This window comes from Pelophylax lessonae, assembly GCF_965119305.1.
Source record: "Pelophylax lessonae genome assembly, chromosome: 13".
Classification (NCBI taxonomy): Eukaryota; Metazoa; Chordata; class Amphibia; order Anura; family Ranidae; genus Pelophylax; species Pelophylax lessonae.
The window spans coordinates 143,212,933-143,232,837 of record NC_138780.1 but is presented as its reverse complement, the minus strand read 5'-3'; the positions used below and the strand labels follow the sequence as shown (position 1 = coordinate 143,232,837).

The following is a 19,905-nucleotide window of genomic DNA, read 5'->3' as shown; positions in this document are numbered from 1 at the left end:
ACTAGACTAGGAAAGCCATAAGAAGCTTCCAGTGCCATAAAGTAACAGACAGATGGAACCTGTGAATAATGGCCACTTCAAAGAACGTGATGGAAAAAACACAAACCTGCTCATCTCGAAGAGGAATCGGTCCGCTTTGGCCATACGATCCAGCTCATGTTTGTGCTCCTCCAGCAAGTCAATGTCGCTCTTTTCTGGAACAAACTTCAGCAGCTGCAAAGATTTCACACAATACTTCTCAATGGAAAATGTAGACACCACTTTTTAAAGCCTATACTTTCTGCAGATGCATTTTCCTGCATCTATAATGTATTAAACTAGTAAATTTACACACCAGTTTCCACAATCCTATTTCACCTACCCACATCTATCTTGCTCAGTGAAATATAACTGAGCTTTTTATAAAATTTTATGGTCCAACTGTGCTCATGGCAGTATTTAGATACCATACTGCTGCTAAGCATTAGTGAATAACAACATTATTTTATAAAAGCTCTGACCCATGTGAATATTGTGCTAACCGCTAACGCTAGAACATACTATTGTTGAATGCATGCTGATAGCTTTAGAGATTTTCAGCTACTTTTATTGTACAGTTCACCAACTAAAAAAAGATGATTTTATGCTACTTGATCAACAAGTGAGTCTTTGGACCCATCCCAACAGCTAATGCACACACTTTCACCTATAGCTAATTTGCTGAATTCAATCATATATTTTCAAATGGGATGAGGGGGGGGGGGAACTATCATGATTTGTAATTTTGAGTTTTGAGACTGGGTGCTAACCCCACCTTTTTCTTCAGCCTGCTGCCCCAAGGAACTGGCCCATAAATGCCATTATGTTAAACACAGCCCTGCCTGTGTTCCCCCTCTAAGCCCTAATCAAAATGCCCTAGGCCCACCAATCATGGCCTTAAATGCACTGTTACGAAGGCAAAAGGATTAGGGACACAATCAAAAAGAACTACATAAGTTGTCTGCTACCTTTCCATGGGCGACCTATCGTCTATCTGCACTTAACCTGCATCTCATATTTCTTGTAGACAGATTGTATATCTTCGGGAATAATTATGGGACCAGAATAATTTTAGGTTACCTTCCCTCTCCCTCCCATACTGCTTTTCTTGCTCAATTGACTGTAACCTAGTACCCTTGCATGACAGCCCTCTACCCCAGCACATTGCAGGAGTATATCTTTGAGGGATGTTAGGAACTCCACTTTACCAGGAGGCAACGTCGTCAATGGCGCCTCTAGAGGTGGGGGAAAACTGGGGCCAAAGCAAGTTTTTTTTATTTGGCCGCTTTCCTTTTTTTCCTTTGGGGTAATGGCTGTCAGCAAGCAGAGCTTGTATTTTCATAAAAAGTCTGTTTTAAAAGGAACAGTAGCATGCTCAGCTTGAATAAAACTACACAAAACCAAATGAGATTTACTTTTCAGGATACTGTTTACTGTAAATGTAGCTGTTAATATTTCACTAAATTAACTTGAAGATCATTCACCCCTTATGTTACCTAAAAGCAGAACTTGACACTGTACAAAGCTGAAATTCTCCAACATCTTGACATTGTGCAATTATCTACGGCTCATCTGTCACTATTTGGTTTCAGAGAGGTAATTTCTCTGGATAAGAGGTGACATGGCTGGAGGTGTCTGTCATCCCTTCTGAAGGAAAGGTCAGCATTGAAAAGACAGATAATCAGCATCGGTATCGCCCCTCACCTGTTCCAACATGTCTTTTGGTAGGTCTTCCTGTTCATCCATTGTCAAAATGGCACGCTTAATTTCATCATTCGACAGTTTCAGCCTGCAAGAATGCAAACAGCAGAGCTTGTATAAAGAGAGTAATACGTGTCAGGGCACAGGACCATTAACAGCATGCTACATGACATGTACCAAACAATGAGCATTATAGAAGAGTTGCACTGGACAACCATATGTATTCACAATAGAGACCCCCATCTCCAGACCATTCATTTCAACAACAATCTTCCCATATTACATGCTTATATGTGCATGTAAATATTATAAGGCATGTTATTTACCTGTAAAAACCTCCTCCTGTAAATATCCAAAGGGCCAGAGACTGCTGCTGGGAGCAGCCATCTTGGATATGACAGCCGATCTGGCAGACTCAGAGCTGTCATTTAAGAGATACTCTATAGTATTTCCCTTACCTCCTTCCCCAGCAGCTATATAAAAAAGTGATAGAGGAAGAGGAGCTGGACCAGCACAGACAGTAATTAGACCTTCTCAGAAGAGAAGGGTTATGACATGCAAGGCGGGAGGGGGCTTTGCTACAAAATTGACTCTTTCCAGAGTAGTCAAATGCGTAGAAAGCTTCAAGGCTTACAAGTAAAAGGAAAAATGCAACAAGTAACAATTTAAAAACTTGATTTTTCTGCAATCTCGATAACCGCAATCTTTTAAACCGGTGGAAGGTTCTATTTCAGGGGTCTTCAAACTATGGCCCTCCAGTTGTTCAGGAACTACAATTCCCATCATGCCTAGTCATGTCTGTGGCTGTCAGAGTTTTACAATGCCTCATGGGATGTGTAGTTTCGCAACAGCTGGAGGGCCGGAGTTTGAGGATCTCTGTTCTATTTAATGTAAAGGCCAACTCTACACAAAACATACATTCCAAACTGGCTTCTCTGTGTCCAGACTCCAATGGGGTGATTTCAATCAAAGAATACAAAGTTCGGCTTCCAGCAATGACTACGTAAAATGAGGATGATGTACATCCCCATGGATCACACATAACACATCTAATAATGGAGAAACTTCGCTTCAAGAAAGTGACACTGTTGTCACAGCTTTGTCACAGAGCATGAAGGCAGAACGCTAAAGAAATCAAAGTCTTCATGAGGCATAATCCATCCAAAACGTAAAAAAAAAAAGAAAAAAAAAAAAAGAAAAAAAAGTATACACACGCACACTAAATCAAATTCTATCTATATATCGCTATATATATATATATATATATATATATATATATATATATATATATATATATATATATATATATTTATTATATATATCACAGAATATATTTGTTTGGACATAGACATACAAGAAAAGGTAGGTGTTAATTGCTTTTTGGTTTCAACATACAATCTCCAGATTTTAACTGAACCGGGGTTCTAATTAGTCATTTAGTGTGAAAAATAATTAATGCTTAAAGTGTTTTTTTTTATGCATGAAGGTACAAAAAGAAAAAGCCGTGTTTTGTGTGTGAATGAACACACAGAACAGCGGCTTGTGAGCGAGGCTAAGCTCCTATGGGAGCACTTAGCAGGATAGAGTGGCCAGGAGCGCTGTTGGGGGACCCAAGAGGAGGAGGGTCGGGGCTACTCCGTGCAAAACCACTGCATAGAGCAAGTATAACACATTTGTTTTTTGTTTTTTTTAAATGCTGCTTTTAATATCACTTTAAAGTTTATGTAAAGCCAATTTTGTTCTTGAGCTTTGGGTAGAGTAGGGAAGAGTTACAGCCCCTATCATTTATTTTTTGATGCTTGTGTCCCACTGGGGAAATGTATTCTCACATTTTCAACAGATCGTAATTCACCAGTTGGACAGTTCTCACTTGAATAAATGATACCTTCAAAAGATTACTAAAAGATGGGAAATTACTGTAAAACTTTGCTTTCCCATCACTTTTTTTTATCACTGTAACATGCAACCAAGACAAAAGAGGGGTGACACAGACAGAAATGTAAATCTAGGGTTCCAATACATCCTCCCTCCATCCAAAACTAAAGAAATGTCTATGCTGTACATCAAGGAATTGTATTGGTATGACTGAAACCTCGCCCTCCCCCTCTACAGCATATCCCAGTATTACATTATTAATTTTATTTATCTTGTTCCTGTAGTGAGAATTTCTGTTTTATAACTCACTTTGGTGTCATCATCAGGCTTGTAAAATTCTTGCATGGGTAGCTGCTGGGAGGAGGTCACAGCAGGGTATCCTATCAGCTATTGTTGACATAGGCTTACCCCCAGAACTACATCTTCCAAGGCCCTTTTCTTTAAACACAGTATGTGCGCAGGCTCATGAAATTCTAGGCAGCAACAATGTTTTACAGGAAAATAACTCAATATATGTATCTAGAGAGGGCCAGAAAGGGATGGGGGTAGGCAGAGTTCTGTAGCCCAGTATAGGGAAACTCAGGCCGGGCTTATAAAGCTCCTTGAAATTTCAATAGAACAGAGGAAGTAATAATCAGCCAACAGGAAGTTGGGAGCTGACTGGATTTTTGGTAGGATCAACCCTTGTTTTTACTGTACCTGCAGCTTTGTTAAAGAGATTAAAAGGTGGGGAAATTAAAGAATTTACAAAAAAAAAAAAAAAAGTGGGAAAATGGGCATTGACACAGTGTATTGCAAAGATGTACGTTTTGTCATTTTCACAAAAATATTGTATCTTGACTGTGCATTATTGACAAAAATAAAGATATTTACTAAAAACTATTTCACATGTCCTTAAGTAGGTTTTTCTCCATATTTACAGACAAAGTTGGCAAGTAACAGGCGTTTGGAAAACCTATAGGTGTGCTCAAAATGGTCACTTTTTGTTCTCTCAGTTTAAATTTGTTTTGCAAAAAAAAAAAAACAAGCACCTTTTCCCACAATAACAAAAAAAATATTGTATCTGACAACTGTGCCCAACATACTTAATGATAAAAATAAAGGTAATATGGAAAAAAATAAATAAATAAAGATATTTAAAAAATATGTAAAAAACACACGGAACGAGGTCACTATATTAACCACAGTCATCAATAAACAATCTTTTTTCCCCAACATCAGTCATTAATGGCTATTCATTAAAATACATCAAAAGGCTGTGAATCCACTACAAAATTATAAAAGGGTGACTTAATATTTGTAGTAACATGTATTTTCTGATACACACATACAAAACATCCATCTGTCAACCACAATACTGAACTTGTCCAAGCCACTGCTTAGCATTTGCCACGTTAAGAATTCCCAAGTTCACACATGTTAAAAGATCTATTGTCTAGTACTAGGCCTACAGGCAAAGTACATAATGCAGGTGGGGTGGGGGGGGGCACTCTTTACAATGCTAAAGCCTTGTCAAACCAAAGCAATGTTTAAACTATGCAGACCCTATACACAAATACATCATTAAATTGATTTGTTCAAAAGCAAATAGGTAGCTGGAGTTTGACCCAGTATTAGGCTCTTGCAATCCCTGTACAGTGGAGCATAGACTGGGGAGGGAGAAGCAGCACAAGGATCCAATCAGTTGTACTGCAATGCTCATGTGCCAACAAGAACCTGCTGACAGGAGGAGTGTGACAGACACACCGGCTCATCATCACTACTGGGTTAGATTGCCTCATCCAGGAGTAGGACTAAGTAGAACAAAAAACACCAGGCTATGACCATGGGCCGTCCCCAGCTTGGTATATAATGCCTCCCTCTCTGTTCTAGGAAATCAGTTTAGTAGCAAGCAGTATTAGAAGAATCAGAACTCCATAGAGGGGTGGGTGCTGTGTCCGTCGAACTCAGAGAAATGGATTTTAAGGTAAGTACAAAAATCCCATTTTCGGTTTCGTTGGACGGCAGACACAGCTCTCCATAAATCATAACTACTGGGACATCCAAAAGCAGTGCCAAAAGGAAAAATGAGGGGTGGGGTATAAAACCCAAGGCTAAACATAAGTGCCCTTAACCAGGACACAGCAGCCCCATCTGAAAAAATAAAAGTTTAAAGAAAAACACCCCTCAAGAGGGAACAGCCCTCTTAAACAGCAGCCTGCAAAACTTTGCGGCCAAAAAAAGGCATCCGCAGATGCCAAAGTATCTACCTTATAGAATTGTGTGAAGGTATGCACCGACGACCAAGTCGCTGCCTTGCAAACTTGTGATATTGATGCCTGATGATGGAAGGCTCAAGAAGCTCTCAGCGCCCGAGTAGAATGCGCCGTGACAGGGAAAGGTGGAACCTGACCTTTAATAGAATAGGCCTGAGACACCATCTGTCTGATCCATCTGGAGATGGTAGCCGAAGAAGCGGCCAGCCTTTTTCTTGGTCCGTCCATAACCACAAAAAGGGAGTCTGACCTCAGGGAAAGGACTCAGTAGCTGCCAGATACACCTGAATCACACGAACCACATCCAAGGTATGCAAAGCAAATGCCTTATGATGAGCCGGCTTGGGACACAAGGAAGACAACACAATGTCCTCATTCAAATGGAAGTCAGAGACAACTTTGGGCACGAATGATGGACTGGGACGAAGAACTACTTTATCCCTATGGACCACCAAATCCGGACTGCGACAGGATAATGCCGCCAATTCCGATACCCTACAGGCCGAGGTAATAGCCACCAAGAATATCACCTTCTGGGATAACGTAGACAAGGACATCTCCCTAATATTCTCAAATGGAGGTTTCTGGAGAACCGAAAACACCAACTTTAAATCCCATAGCGGCAAAAGAGACCGTACAGCTTGAGCCACATGTAGAGTCCCCTGAATGAAGGTATGAACTAAAAAGTGCCTGGCTCGGGGTCACAAAGAAGATTGCCAAGGCAGACACCAGGCCCTTAATGGTACTCAAGGCCAACTTCTGAACAATGCCCTGTTGAAGAAAGATTAAGATCCAAGCCACAGAAAAGGATCGAGGATGAGCGCCAATCGATCCACATTAAAAAATGTACGCTTAGCACGTACAATGGTATATTTTGCTGGAAGATGACTTCCCCGCCTTCACAATAGTAGGGATCACTGATCCAGACAAACCTCTATCACTCAGTACCTGGCTTTCAATAGCTAAGCCATTAAAAGCAGCGACTGTAAAGCAGGATGGTAGATTAGCCCTTGGGGCAACTAGTCTTCTCTGAGAGGAAGCCCCCCAAGGGATGTTTACGGCCACCAGGATAATTGGAAGATCCTTGCAGGAACTACGGAAGAAGCCTGAGCCGAGGATGATACTGGCCCTACCTTGGCCCCCTTGGACGCCTGCGGCGTCTGTCAGAGGACCCCGTGACCTCGTCACGAACTTCTGTGTCTTCCTGTGTCGCCGAACCTGCTAAAGGAGCTGCATGTAGGACTGTGCAAACAGAACTGTCTTGAAGATAGATACCACCAGGCCCAGAACCTGTATGCAAATAGGGAGAGAGAACTGTCTGTGCGACAGCAGTTCCTGAATTTTGTCCCGAGGAAAGACCACCCGGTCAGAATTAAAAATCAGACCTAGGTAAATCAATTCCCTGGACAGGGATAGGGGGGACCTTAGGTAGTTCGGACATAACCTGAACCTTTGCAGGAATTAAACCTGTACAAGGAGACTCAGGACCTACAAAACCTGAAAAGGACAAGTTTTGTCCCCCTTTCTGGGTACCCCAAAGGAAACCAGCAAAGATATCCCCCCCCCCCACCCCAATAATGGGTGAGGGCAGACCTTCACGCTGAAGAAGTCTTGTCTGTGGGTCCAGAGAAGCTAGCTCTAGGCTTACCCGACCAAGGTTGCTTAGAACCTCCCTGGGAAGATTTTAAAGATCTATTTCCCTTAGTCTCCGTCCCAGGAGCATGAAATAGTTTTCTATGGGCTGAGAAAGAGGGCGTCCGTCTGGGACGAGGCTCCTTCCCTTTCCTTGACTGTGGCAGGAAGCTACTCTTCCCCCCGTGAGACCCTTTATGATGTCATCCAGGGTAGCCCCAAACAAGCGATCGCCTTGAAAGGGCAGATCATTGAGCGCTTTCTTGGAGGCTTGGTCTGCAGGCCAATTCTTAAGCCACAGCACACGCCTAATCACCACCGCAGAAGGTTTGGACAGTACAGGAGCTGTATCCAAAGCTGCATAATAAACTGCAGCCCATGGACCAACTGGTCCGCTACATCAGCATAAGCAGCGGGGGACCTGCTCACCCCTCACGCCCTGGTGCAAAAGCTTGGCCCATTCAGTTAGAGTCTGAGACACAAGAGCTGAGGCAAAGACTGGCTGCAATGCCGAACCAGCCATAGTAAACATGTTGGGTGCCACAGCCTCCGTTTTCTTGTCAGCCGTGTCCTTAAAGGATGGGGATTCCTCTACTGGGATCATGGTTGCTTTATTCAACCTGGAAACAGTAGGGTCCACCACTGGTGGACTAGTCCACTTTTTTTTAAAAGTGACTCCTCCATAGGGTAAAATGTTTAGGGAGTACAAAGGGTAATTTTGGCTGTTTCCATGCCTTACAGGAAAACCAATCAAAATAAGGCACATAATGAAACACCTTTGGAGTGCGAGGCGACTATGCATATCAAATGAAACAGCCACGTCCGTGGATATATCAGCCGCATCCTCCATTTTTAAAGTCTCACGCACTGCAGTGATAAGTGCGTCTACCAGCACTCTAAATTTGCTGCTGCAACCATGGAGGCATCATCCGCACTATCGATCTGGGGGTATGATATTAAGCTCCCCTGGATGGGTCGCGTCCACGGCGGAATCAAGCTCAGATTTAGATGAGACAGCCTGATCAGGGGAAGGTGGGGGCTTCTTCCTCCTGGGCATTTCCCCACATGCCACTTCCAAATGGGACACTAAGGACTGCAGGACTCCCGTCAGTGCAACCATGGGAAGCTGGGGTTCCGAGGAACCTGCCACCTCCATGAGGGGATCAGTGAGGGAGATGTGACCCTGAGGCTCCATAAGGAAGGGAAGAACTTGCAATACAAAAAATGGATTTTTGTAAAATCTTACCGTAAAATCCTTTTCTCTTAGCTCATCGACAGACGTAGTCCTCGGTGATACACCACCTTCGGGTTATGTTACCTCCGCAGGAGCAGGACTAGACAGGAAATTAAAAAGCTCTGGCCACACCCTAGGGGCAGTCCCAGAGGGTATATCCTCTCTCTCTCTGCCTCAGCAAATCAGTTATGTCAAAAAGCAGTGCTTAGAGAATTTAACCCAACCCAACTCCAAAACAGAGGGGCGGGGACTACGTCTGTCGATGAGCTAAGAGAAAAGGATTTTACGGTAAGATTTTACAAAAATCCATTTTTCTCTAGCGCTCATCGACAGACGTAGTCCTCGGTGATACACCACCTTCGGGACGTCCCAGAGCAGTATCACAACTGAGGGGTGGGAAAATGGAAATCAAATCCCAATCTAGAAGGCCCAACCGGTGCCAACTAGAAGTTTACAATGCTCATCCTTAATGATGAGACTCAACAAAACAATTTTCAAACAGAAAAAAACCCTCGAGGTAGACCACCGGTCTCCTCAAATTGCGGCCTGCAAAACCTTGCGGCCAAATGAGGCATCCGCCGATGCCGTCACATCAATTTTATAGAATTTAGTAAAGGTATGTACCGACGACCAAGTGGCCGCCTTACATACCTGGACCACTGACGCCTGATGGCGAAAGGCCCAGGAAGTACTGAGCGCTCGAGTGGAGTGCGCCCTAACAGGGAACGGAGGACTCTGACCCTTAATAGAATAAGCATGTACCACCGTTTGTCTAATCCATTTGGCAATGGTCGCGGCAGATGCAGGCAAACCCTTTCTGGGGCCATCCGTGATCACAAAAAGTGAATCCGTCTTACGGAATGATTCCGTAGCTTTCAGGTATACCCTGATTGCCCGAACCACATCCAAGGAATGCAACGCATGTTCCCGATGATGCTTGGGCTGAGGACACAAGGAAGGTAGTACAATATCTTCATTCAGATGAAAATCTGAAACCACCTTAGGAAGAAAAGATGGCTTAGGATGAAGTACTACCTTATCCCTATGAATCACTAGGTATGGGGACTGGCATGATAATGCAGCCAGTTCTGACACCCTGCGAGCAGAAGTAATAGCCACCAAGAAGGCCACCTTCTGGGATAAAGTAAGCAAGGGAATCTCCCTGATGTTTTCAAAGGGAGGTTTCTGTAGAACCGACAAAACCAAATTAAGATCCCAGGGCGGTAAGGGCGCGCGGACTGGAGGAGCCAGGTGCCGCACCCCCTGGATGAAATTCCGCACCAAGGATTTGGTAGCTAAAGGTTTCTGAAAGAAGATTGCTAATGCTGAAACTTGACCCTTGATGGTGCTCAAGGCTAGCTTCTGCTCAACCCCTTGTTGCAAAAAGGCCAATATTCGAGACACCGAATAGGTACGTGGAGGAAATCCTAAAGATTCGCACCACGCAATGTAAGTCTTCCATGTGTGATAATAGACTTTGCTGGAAGTCGCTTTCCTTGCTTTAATAAGGGTAGGAATGACTGAAGTAGACAAACTGTAAAGCACGAAGGTAAATAGGTCCTAGAGACTACAGACACTCCCTGAGACGAAGTTCCCACGGAACGTCTGCGACTAACATGTCCAAGTCGGCCAGGCCGGCTTGAAGAGGCCAGCCTAGAATTTCTAGGACCACTGGCGCTGATAGGATCTGAACCAGGCGTCCCTAGAGCTATCTGGCCCCGACCATCCGAGAAAGTCTGGTCGTTTTCTGTTCCCACACATTTATCAGATACCTGATAGTTATCAGGAAAGGTGATCTTTTCTGGTTGAACCTCAGGGACCGAAGTCACCCGACTAGAGGCTACTTGGCCTATCTGGTCAATCAGATCCGATTCCTGTGAGGTATCGGGACTAATCTTAGGAAAAGGTAAAGGAAAAGATCTATACAGGGAATGGTAACTACCGCTTCCTGTACTTAAATGTTGGAAGGGAAGAATCGCACCGGTAGTAGTGGTAGATGCTCGATCTAATGTCCTGAATACCGGTGAAAACGTCCCCCCACCCTGAAATCGGGTGGGGGCGCACCTTCAGGCTGTGTACTCCTTTACTTCGGGTTTGGCTGGGTTGGTCCTCTGCTTGTCCGACCATCCCTTCTTGAACCCTCCTGGAGGAGTCTTGCCTTTCCCGGGAGTACCAGCCGGGCGCCCTTTATGGGCGGTAAAGAAAGGTCCTCGCTTGTTGCGAGGTCCCTTAACTTTTGCAGCCTGTGGCAAAAAAGTACTCTTGCCCCCGGTGGCATCCTTAATGATTTCATCTAGGTTGGCTCCAAATAGACGATTCCCCTGAAAAGGGAGATTGGTCAAAGTCTTTTTGGAACCTAGGTCAGCTGACCAGCATTTTAACCACAGCACACGTCTGAGGATCACTGCTAACTTAGATGCATGCCCTAACAAGGGAGTAGTGTCCAAGGCTGCGTCACAGATAAACCGTAGCCCTTGTATGATCTGTTCTATCAAATCAGATGTCTCCTGGGGAATATCTTTTCCCCTAAGATCTTGGCGTACCATTTTCGCCCATTCCGTAAGTGTCTGGGAAACTAGACCAATAACAATTACTGGTCTAAATGCTGACCCTATCAGAGAAAAGATAGTGCGGGACTCCGCTTCCATCTTTCGATCCACCGGATTCTTAAAGGACGAAGTGTCCTCCACTGGAATAACCGTGGCTTTATTCAGCCTGGAAATAGGCGGATCCACGACTGGTGGTACCGTCCATTTCTTAATGATGGATTCCTCAAACGGATAGCGTCTAGCAATACGCTTGGAAATAGTAAAGGTACGTTTAGAATGCTCCCATTCTCCTTTAATCTGATTACCAAAACATTTAGGTACAGGAAAAGCCTTCATCGTCTTGATGGGCTTATTAGTCCCAAAAGGCCTTTCTGTTTCAGTTGCCTCTGCCGGTAAAGCCTCAAGTTTTAAGGTTTCTTGCACTGCCACAACTAGTGCGTCCACCAATGCTTCTTCCTGAATTATAGCAGGAGAAGAAGCGTCCCCCTCACTGTCTGAGGGGGCTTTACCTGGGATAACAGCCCTTGCAGAGGAACCTGCAACTGCAGTGACCATCTCTGAATCAGAGTCAGAGGTGTCAGATAGTATAGGGGTAGGCGGGGGTCGCTTCCTTGACCCCCGTCCCTGACAGGCCGCCTCCACCCGAGCCACCATAGACTCCAAAATTGCTGTAAATGACTCTATACTCTGTGCACCGGCGGGTCCCGAGGCCCCCTCGAGGGAAACAGGTGGGGGAATATGTGTGGCAGGGTCCATAATAACTCCAGTTACTTCCTGGATGATATAATTCAAAAGTAAAGAAAACATTTTTTTTTTTTTTTTTTTTTTTTTTTTTTGACCCTCAGTGCCACAAAAAAACCCCTTAGTGTTACCTGCTAGGGATCCCTATCGATCGAGAGAGAGAGAGATAGACCCCCAGGCTCACCACTTGATGTTCAGAGTTAAACTGCAACAGCTTACAGCGCTGTCTTAGACAAACAGGAAGTCTTTTGGCTGGCTGCCCAGGAAGAAGGGAGGCGGCTCCGCCCCTCTGCACGCCTTCCGGCGCCTCCCCCAAGCTCCACGAGGTGTAGAATCACCTCAAACATGGCCGCCCCCATGCTGGAGACACGAGGCTACGCCAAAATGGCGGCTCGTGCGATCCAGCAAAAAAAAAAAATGGCGGCGGCCTGTGCTGACTAGCGGTGTGCTGCAGGCACACAACACTCTCTCTGCATGGGGATATGGCGTGGTTGGCGGTACCGGCCCTGGCGGACCGCATGGCCGTTCGGGAGGCCTGCTAATAGCTGGAGATCTGATTTGGAAGGCAGTCTACATGTCCGTGGCTTCTGACTGGTAGGTAGCTTATACTTAACCCATAAGATTCCCAGAATGCCACAGATTACATCTTTAAAACATGTATACAATAGATTGTTAGCTCCCAAACCAAGCCTCCTGGCTTTTTGCACACATAAAATCACACTCAAAGTAGGAGGATTTGTGACATGTTATAGGATAGAAAGAACTCTTTCTTACCATACAGAGAGGGGCCCGCGTTCACCACAAAACCCGTCAGGGAAAAAGGGGGAACATACTACTCACCATACCGGAACCAGGCGGGCACCACTCCTGACAGTACCCCTCTCCACCGGAGCGGGAGGGCTGTCGACCGATACGGACGCCGTGACTCATGGTCTTTGGCGTTTCAGCGAGACGTTTAACTCGCGGGTTCAGTCCTTTTAATGGGACTTTGTCGCGGCCGACCCAGCGCGGAGCTATGGCCTGCACGCGCTCGTAGGCTGAACTGGGGTGACCACCGGATCTCGACATCCAGCCCGTCGCCCAGTTCAGCTTTCTTGCTTGAAGATCTCACAGGAACACTGGAGAAAAAAAGCTGTCTAAAAATCCTTTTAGAAAAAAATTCTTGCCAGGACCTAAGATCCCAGCAAGGTATCTAGGTCCTTACTCCTAACTAGACAGAAAATAACTGATTTGCTGAGGCAGAGAGAGAGAGGATATACCCTCTGGGACTGCCCCTAGGGTGTGGCCAGAGCTTTTTAATTTCCTGTCTAGTCCTGCTCCTGCGGAGGTAACATAACCCGAAGGTGGTGTATCACCGAGGACTACGTCTGTCGATGAGCGCTAGAGAAAACAATCTTTTGGCACCACTAAATGATCCCCTCAAGACTCAGGGTACCTATCAGCAGAGAGAGAAAAAGGAACCCCCTATTGACCGGAGGAGTGCCAAGAATTCGGACCCAGCATCATCAAGAACGCCATCCCTGTTCATATGTCCCAGGCACAGGAAGAAGGAAACTGAGGAGGAAGAGGAAGAGGAGGCCCTTTGGCATCCCCACGAAGCTACTGAAATCTCCAGCGTCTCCCGGACTAAGGGAAAATGGCCCCTGTGACATCGGGCTACACAAACATGGCAGCCAACCAGAAACCAGCCAGACTAAGGGAAAACGGCCACCATCAGCATACTGCCAGGATCTTCCCTGCGCCCTCTGCAATGCTGCACCCCCTGCAAGGGGACCTCCCCTGAAGGTAGGACACATGTTTAAGGGAGACTCCGCTGCGCACTCTGCACTGGGATCCCCCTGCATTATACCTACACAGTAAGGCATGCACCTAGGGGTCTCCCACACTGGGACCCCTCCAGACTACCAGGGCAGGACGCACACTATCCCAGGACCCTTACAGAGTAGGGGTAGCGGGTGAGATCCCAGGGGTCTCTGCTGCATCCTCTGCCCTGGGATCCCCACCAGACTCCAGGTCCAGAGAGGGGGAAAAGGGATTGGGGGAAGCCCAGCTCACTGAGGGAACCTGCAGGCAGGTCCCACCGCCCCTGGAGGTTACCCGTGTCCACCCCAAAAAAACGCCAAAAGGGGAGAGGGGGGGACTGTACTTACCCTTCCATGGTGTAGGTAACACTCCAGACAGAACCCTTGCTACCGAAGTAGGGGAGCAGTCGGCCAAGGGAATACTGCGACTCAGACCCAAGCCCGGTTATGTGCGACCCTGCGAGACATTTAAGTCGCGGGCCAGCTTCTGTCCATGAGGCTATGTCACGGCCGACCTATCGCGTAGCTGCGGTCTACAAGTACTCACTGGCTGGGCTGGGGGGCCACTGGATCTAGATTATCCAGCCCGTCGTCCAGCCCGGCAGTTGACTGTAGATCTCCTGAGAGAAAAAAAAAAAAATTTGCTAGGATCAGAGATCCCAGCCAGGAGCCTAGGTCCTTACTCCTGACTAGACAGATAAAAAACTGATTACCTAGAGCAGAGAGGGGGGGCTTATACCAAGCGGAGGATGGCCCATGGGCATAGCCAGGTGTTTTTTATTCTGCCTAGTCCAACTCCTGGAGGAGGCAATATAACCCAGTAGTTATGATTTATGGCGTGCTGTGTCCGTTGATAAACAAAAGAGACATTACATTTTTCTAATGAAATTTTACTAGTGTATGGCCAGCTCATGTTAACTGCAGCAGACAAGTTTCAGGCCTCCTGCCCTGCTAGGCAGAGCTGTGTAAATGTCAGTACTGCATGGACAGAAAAAAAAAAAAAAAATCACTTGGCAGATAAAATAGCTCTCATATGTAGTTTACTATCTGTCTGGAGGTCAGCTTTAATCTTCAATATAAAATTATTTTAATATTGTACATTGTTTACTTCAAGTGTCTCCTTTGGTATGAAAGAGTCCATTACAATCAATTAAAATTATGTAAATAGAAAGGACTTTTTTTAAATATACAGCAGACCCTGAAATTCAGGGTGGTGATAAGCAGTCAAAGGGAAATTTTTTTTATTTTTTAGCAAAACAAGCAAATATTGCAAGAAAATGTTGTATAAAAAGGAAAGATGGCGTCCCTTTAAGTACGTATCATTTATCTATTCATGTGTTTCTACAAACACGTTGTTTGCAACACAGCAGGGAATATTGCTTTGTTACTCTGTATACATTGGCACTGGCTATATACATGTCTGTTGTTCTTGGCAGATGGTAATGGCTGAGGGGCGTTTGTAGAGACAGGGCCGGCCTTAGGTGTTCAGGCGCCCTGTGCGAGCTAATCCTGTGGCGCCCCCCCCCCCCCATCTTCACCCCTCGCCCCCTGGTCACCTAAATATATAAGTTTTATTACAGAGTATATCCAATATTCAGTTTGGCGACACACTCTAATTAATCCTCCTCAAAAAGCCAGGGACTTTATGAGGTGCATGTGAAACAGGCAAAAATAAATAAATAATGCAGCGCCAAAGTGCAAAAAATGACTACAGTGTACAAACGGTGATGGAATAAAAATATGAACTCACATAAAAAAAATTCCTCAATACCGTGACTGTATGCATCAAAATACAGTGCATTAGATGTGTACCACAAATATTAAAGAAATCTCAATACACAAATATATCATATAATGTGCTAAAAAAACTGGGTGCTCCAAACAAAAAGTCCACAATAAACTTTTTCTTCTTCCACATGTGAAACAGGCACCTCCATCCCTATTCTAGACAATGAAGGGGAGGATATAAGGGACTTAACATAAGACAAATAACAAAGGAGTAAAATACAATAAAATAATTAATAAAAATAATATGTTTATTACAATATAATTGCATTGGTAATGGCAATTATATACATGCATACATTACACTACATACATACATACATTACATGCAAGCATACATTACATACATGCATACATTACATTACATACATGTATACATTACATACATGTATACATTATATACATGTATACATTATATACATGTATGTAACTGCCATTACCAATGCAATTAGTAAACATATTATTTTAATGTATTTTTCTTCTTTTTTTTCCCCTTATATCCTCCCCTTCATTATCAACACAAAATAAAAAGTATTTAGCCTAATTCCTCTTAAAAACTGGACAGGGCTCAGTGACACTTACCTTTCTGTGACTTCTGTGGACGGTGGCTCTCTTTGCATTTAAAAATGGCGCCTCCCGGCGCTTAGACGCCACTGCGCATGCGCCGTCTGCCCGAGAATAGCCGAGCGTGTTCGGGTTTTCCCGAGCAGCGGCGCCTGCGCAGTGTGCCTTTCGGGAGCCGTCAGCAGCCATTTTTTTTTCAGTTGCCGATGCGGCGATGCCTTCACCCAGTCCCAGGGCAGGGGGACCTGGCAGCGCCTGCTGGTGTGATTCGTTTGGATCCGACTCCACTGATGTGATTCATGTAACTAATTGCGACTCACAGTCTGCGAGCTGTGATGGCCGCACGGCGCCCCTGTTGCCCATGGCGCCCCGTGCGGCCGCACAGCTCGCACACCCCAAAGGCCGGCCCTGTGTAGAGATGGGGGAGGGCGGTGGAACACATTAAGATCAAAGCCAGCAAGGTCTAATCACTGAAAACAATGGCAGTTTATGAAATAATCCCTTAGGTGTTTAATTTCCGTAGCACGCTCTAGTACAACTTTTAGTACTTCAAGATCTGTTTACTTTAAGCAAACAAAAACTATCTCATGTTTTAGAAGAAGGGCTACTCTGTTCTTTTCCAGGGGGAAAAAAGAAAGTACATTTGGGTCCAATGTCTTACAATGCTTTAAATAAAAACTATCTGTATATTCCCCCAGTAACCGGATTCATAGATTTCTCCATGCTCTCTCCAATCCATAGGGGCTCACGCATACAGGTGCAAAAAATAGGACTTTCATATCCATAAGATTTTTTTTTTTTCGATTTGAACACTACTCTATTATAGCCAATCTGTAAAACTTTATGGATACACAGCTGTATTATAGCCAATGTATGCAGCTTTTTTTTTTTTTTCTTTATGGATTTAAATGCAGCTGAATTAAAGCCAATGTGTACAGCCTTTTTTTAATGGATCTGAAAGCAGCGCTATGATAGCCAAAGTATGTTTTTTTTTTTTTTTTACTTTTATGAATCTGAATGCAGCTCTATTGTAGCCAATGTGTACTTTTTTTTTTGTTACATCCGAACATCGCTCTATTATATAGTAAGGAATGCCATGCTAAATGATTTTTCAAATGTTACAGTGGTGTTAACCCTTCCCTATGCTATCCAAAAAGCTTAAAAAAACATTTTTGGGCTGGCGCTACACTTAAAAAAAAATGTACCTGTTCCAACTTAAAAATTCAAATTAAAGCAAAGTTCCAGCCTGGGAAAGCTTTTTTTAATAAAAATACCCCCGGGACAGTCAAGGCTAGTGCATTCCACAATGGCTAGCCTCTGATCTGTCCCGGGTTGCACTTACCTTTTAGAAGAAATACGTACCTTGAAAATGTATTCTCCAGCGCTGCCATCTCAGGTGTGGGCAGCTTGAAGCCAGCGCGATCCTCTTCTGTGTCCTCTTCAGTCTTCTTCGGTCCCACGCTGCACTGCACCGGCCCCGCCGTCACTTCCGGTGCTGCAACGTCATCCCTGCACAGCTTCTGGGCATGCCCAGAAGCTGTTTTGCAAGGTATGACGGCACCTTCACCGGAACTGACATCGGGGTCGGTACAGGCGCATTGATTCCTGGGAGCGATGACGTTCAGCTCCCAGGAATCATTGCATGCCAGGAAGTGACGACACGCCGCGGCCGCCGAGGGGAGGAAGAAGGAAGGTAAGTATATTTTCTTCTAAACGAGGTAAGTAAAAAAAAAAATTGCGATTATCCATTTGTTTTTCAGGTGACCCGGAGCGAGAAGATGGAGGTAAGTATAATTTTAGGGTGGAACTCCACTTTATTAAGAGCAAAATCAACAGACCCCATCTTGTTTGTAACCCGGGGACTGCCTGTAAAAGAGAATGAGACACTGACATTCACAAACATATATATGCTAAGTGGTTAGCACTTCTGCCTAGCAGTACTAGGGTCGTCAATACGAGTCCCAACCACGGCACTACCTGTGTGGAGTATGCATGTCCTCCTTGTGCCTGTGTGGGTTTCATTCGGGTACTATACAAGTACATGTAAAAAAATTAAGTAAAAAGTATGATTTTTGATAGAGTTCTTTGAACGGAACAAGCATCTACCCAAAATTGTCTTTTTAGAACTTCACCAGCAATTTACATGGGCTGTCCACCAACCATTAAAGCCAAGAGAGGTTTGATTTTTTTATAATGTCCTCTATGGTCATTTCCATGATATAGGCACTGAGGGACACTCTAAGCCAACTGTCTATAACTGTCAAATTCAGCCAGAACTGGGACTGGACACTGGGACTGGACACATCTTCCCCAGATTAGATCACTTATATAAGTGTTAGTTGGCCAGATCTTACATGTGTCCAACTTACAACTACACAAACACATCCAAATACATTTTTCTTGCACATCTCTAATACTTGAGTTCTCATAGGAGAGAAACAGTCAGTATAACCCAACCTAGTAGAGTGGAGGCTGCTATAGCTATAATAATCCCCATTGCTTTGAAATAGAATGTCTAACAAGCATAAATACTGTAGGTAAGATGCTCCAGTTACACAATATTTTGGTCATACAATATATTGTAAGCAGTTTCACACTTCCACATGGGAATTCTGGGCATCCCACCTTGAACTGCTGTTTTAGGGCAGCATATGGGCCTTCTTACATCATCTTTGCTTCCTAATTTTTGTAGGCCATTAGGCTATTTGTGCTTTCTAAATGCAAGAATCTGATATAAAAAGCCAATGAATGTCAGATTTTTTTTTTTTTTAAAACTAACTTTAAAATTCCCTAATTGTGCTGTATTCTCTGCAAATTAGAAAAATGTATCCTAACGCAATTCAGCACTCTGGGTTCTTGCTATATGCAAGTATTGTCAGCCAGTCTAAAAACTACAAAAATGAAATACCGGTAATCACTTATCACTGAAGTGTGATGGAAAACTAAAATAAGGCTATAAACTGAACATTAAAAATAACAACTCCAACTATAAGTAGAATTGTGCCAAAATTTTGCATGTAAAAGGCCACCGTATAATCAAAACTTCAGCACATAGTTATATTGTATTTTCACCTTTAAATAATAATAGGAACTTTTACCAGTACTTACAGTTAAGACACCCATTTACACACAATTTAAAGAAAGAAGGTTAGAATGGAGTGGACCTCCTGTGCTGAAAATGCTGGTAGATACCACTTCCTTAAAAGGGATGACCTCTAAGTTGTATAAAAATATACTTTAAAAGTACTGGAAAAGTATTCCCAGCTCAATAGTAGGGCAAAATGGGAAGAAGACGTGGGAAAATTAACAGATGTTCAATAGAATGATATGATAACCTCAAAAGATCTGTTGTCCTTGTCAGCAGCCCAAAAAGTTACACAATTTTACATTATTCATAGGGCATACTATACACCAAAAAGACTATCTCAATTTGGGAGACGTCCAGATGCATCTTGCCCTAGGGTGCAGGGACTTGATCCATATGCTATGGAGGTGCCCCAAGTTATACAGATATTGGGAAGGGGTACTAAACAAAAACTTGGTATTCAAATTAGATCTAAGAATGGACCCAGTACTTTGTATATTGGGATATATAAAGCAAAACATGGGACCAACGTCCAAACAAACTGCAGTGCTGTGATGTTTACACCAGGCTAGGAAGGAGATTACTTCAAAGTGGATAAAGCCTAGACCACCCTCATAAATGGATTGGCTGAAAATGGTTAATAGTACAATATTCTATAGAAGAA

General features: G+C 44.1%; 1 protein-coding gene across 2 annotated transcripts in view; it reads right to left on the bottom strand.

The window, feature by feature from the left end:
• Positions 1–19,905, bottom strand: part of DAAM1 (dishevelled associated activator of morphogenesis 1) — a 188,778-nt gene that overhangs the window by 45,429 nt on the left and 123,444 nt on the right. For both annotated transcript variants that reach the window (XM_082275428.1, XM_082275429.1), the window contains 2 exons: positions 1,723–1,807; positions 107–213 (listed from right to left, as the gene is read on the bottom strand). In XM_082275428.1, coding sequence (XP_082131554.1) covers positions 107–213; positions 1,723–1,807 — 192 coding nt within the window. The remainder of the gene's footprint in view (positions 1–106; positions 214–1,722; positions 1,808–19,905) is intronic.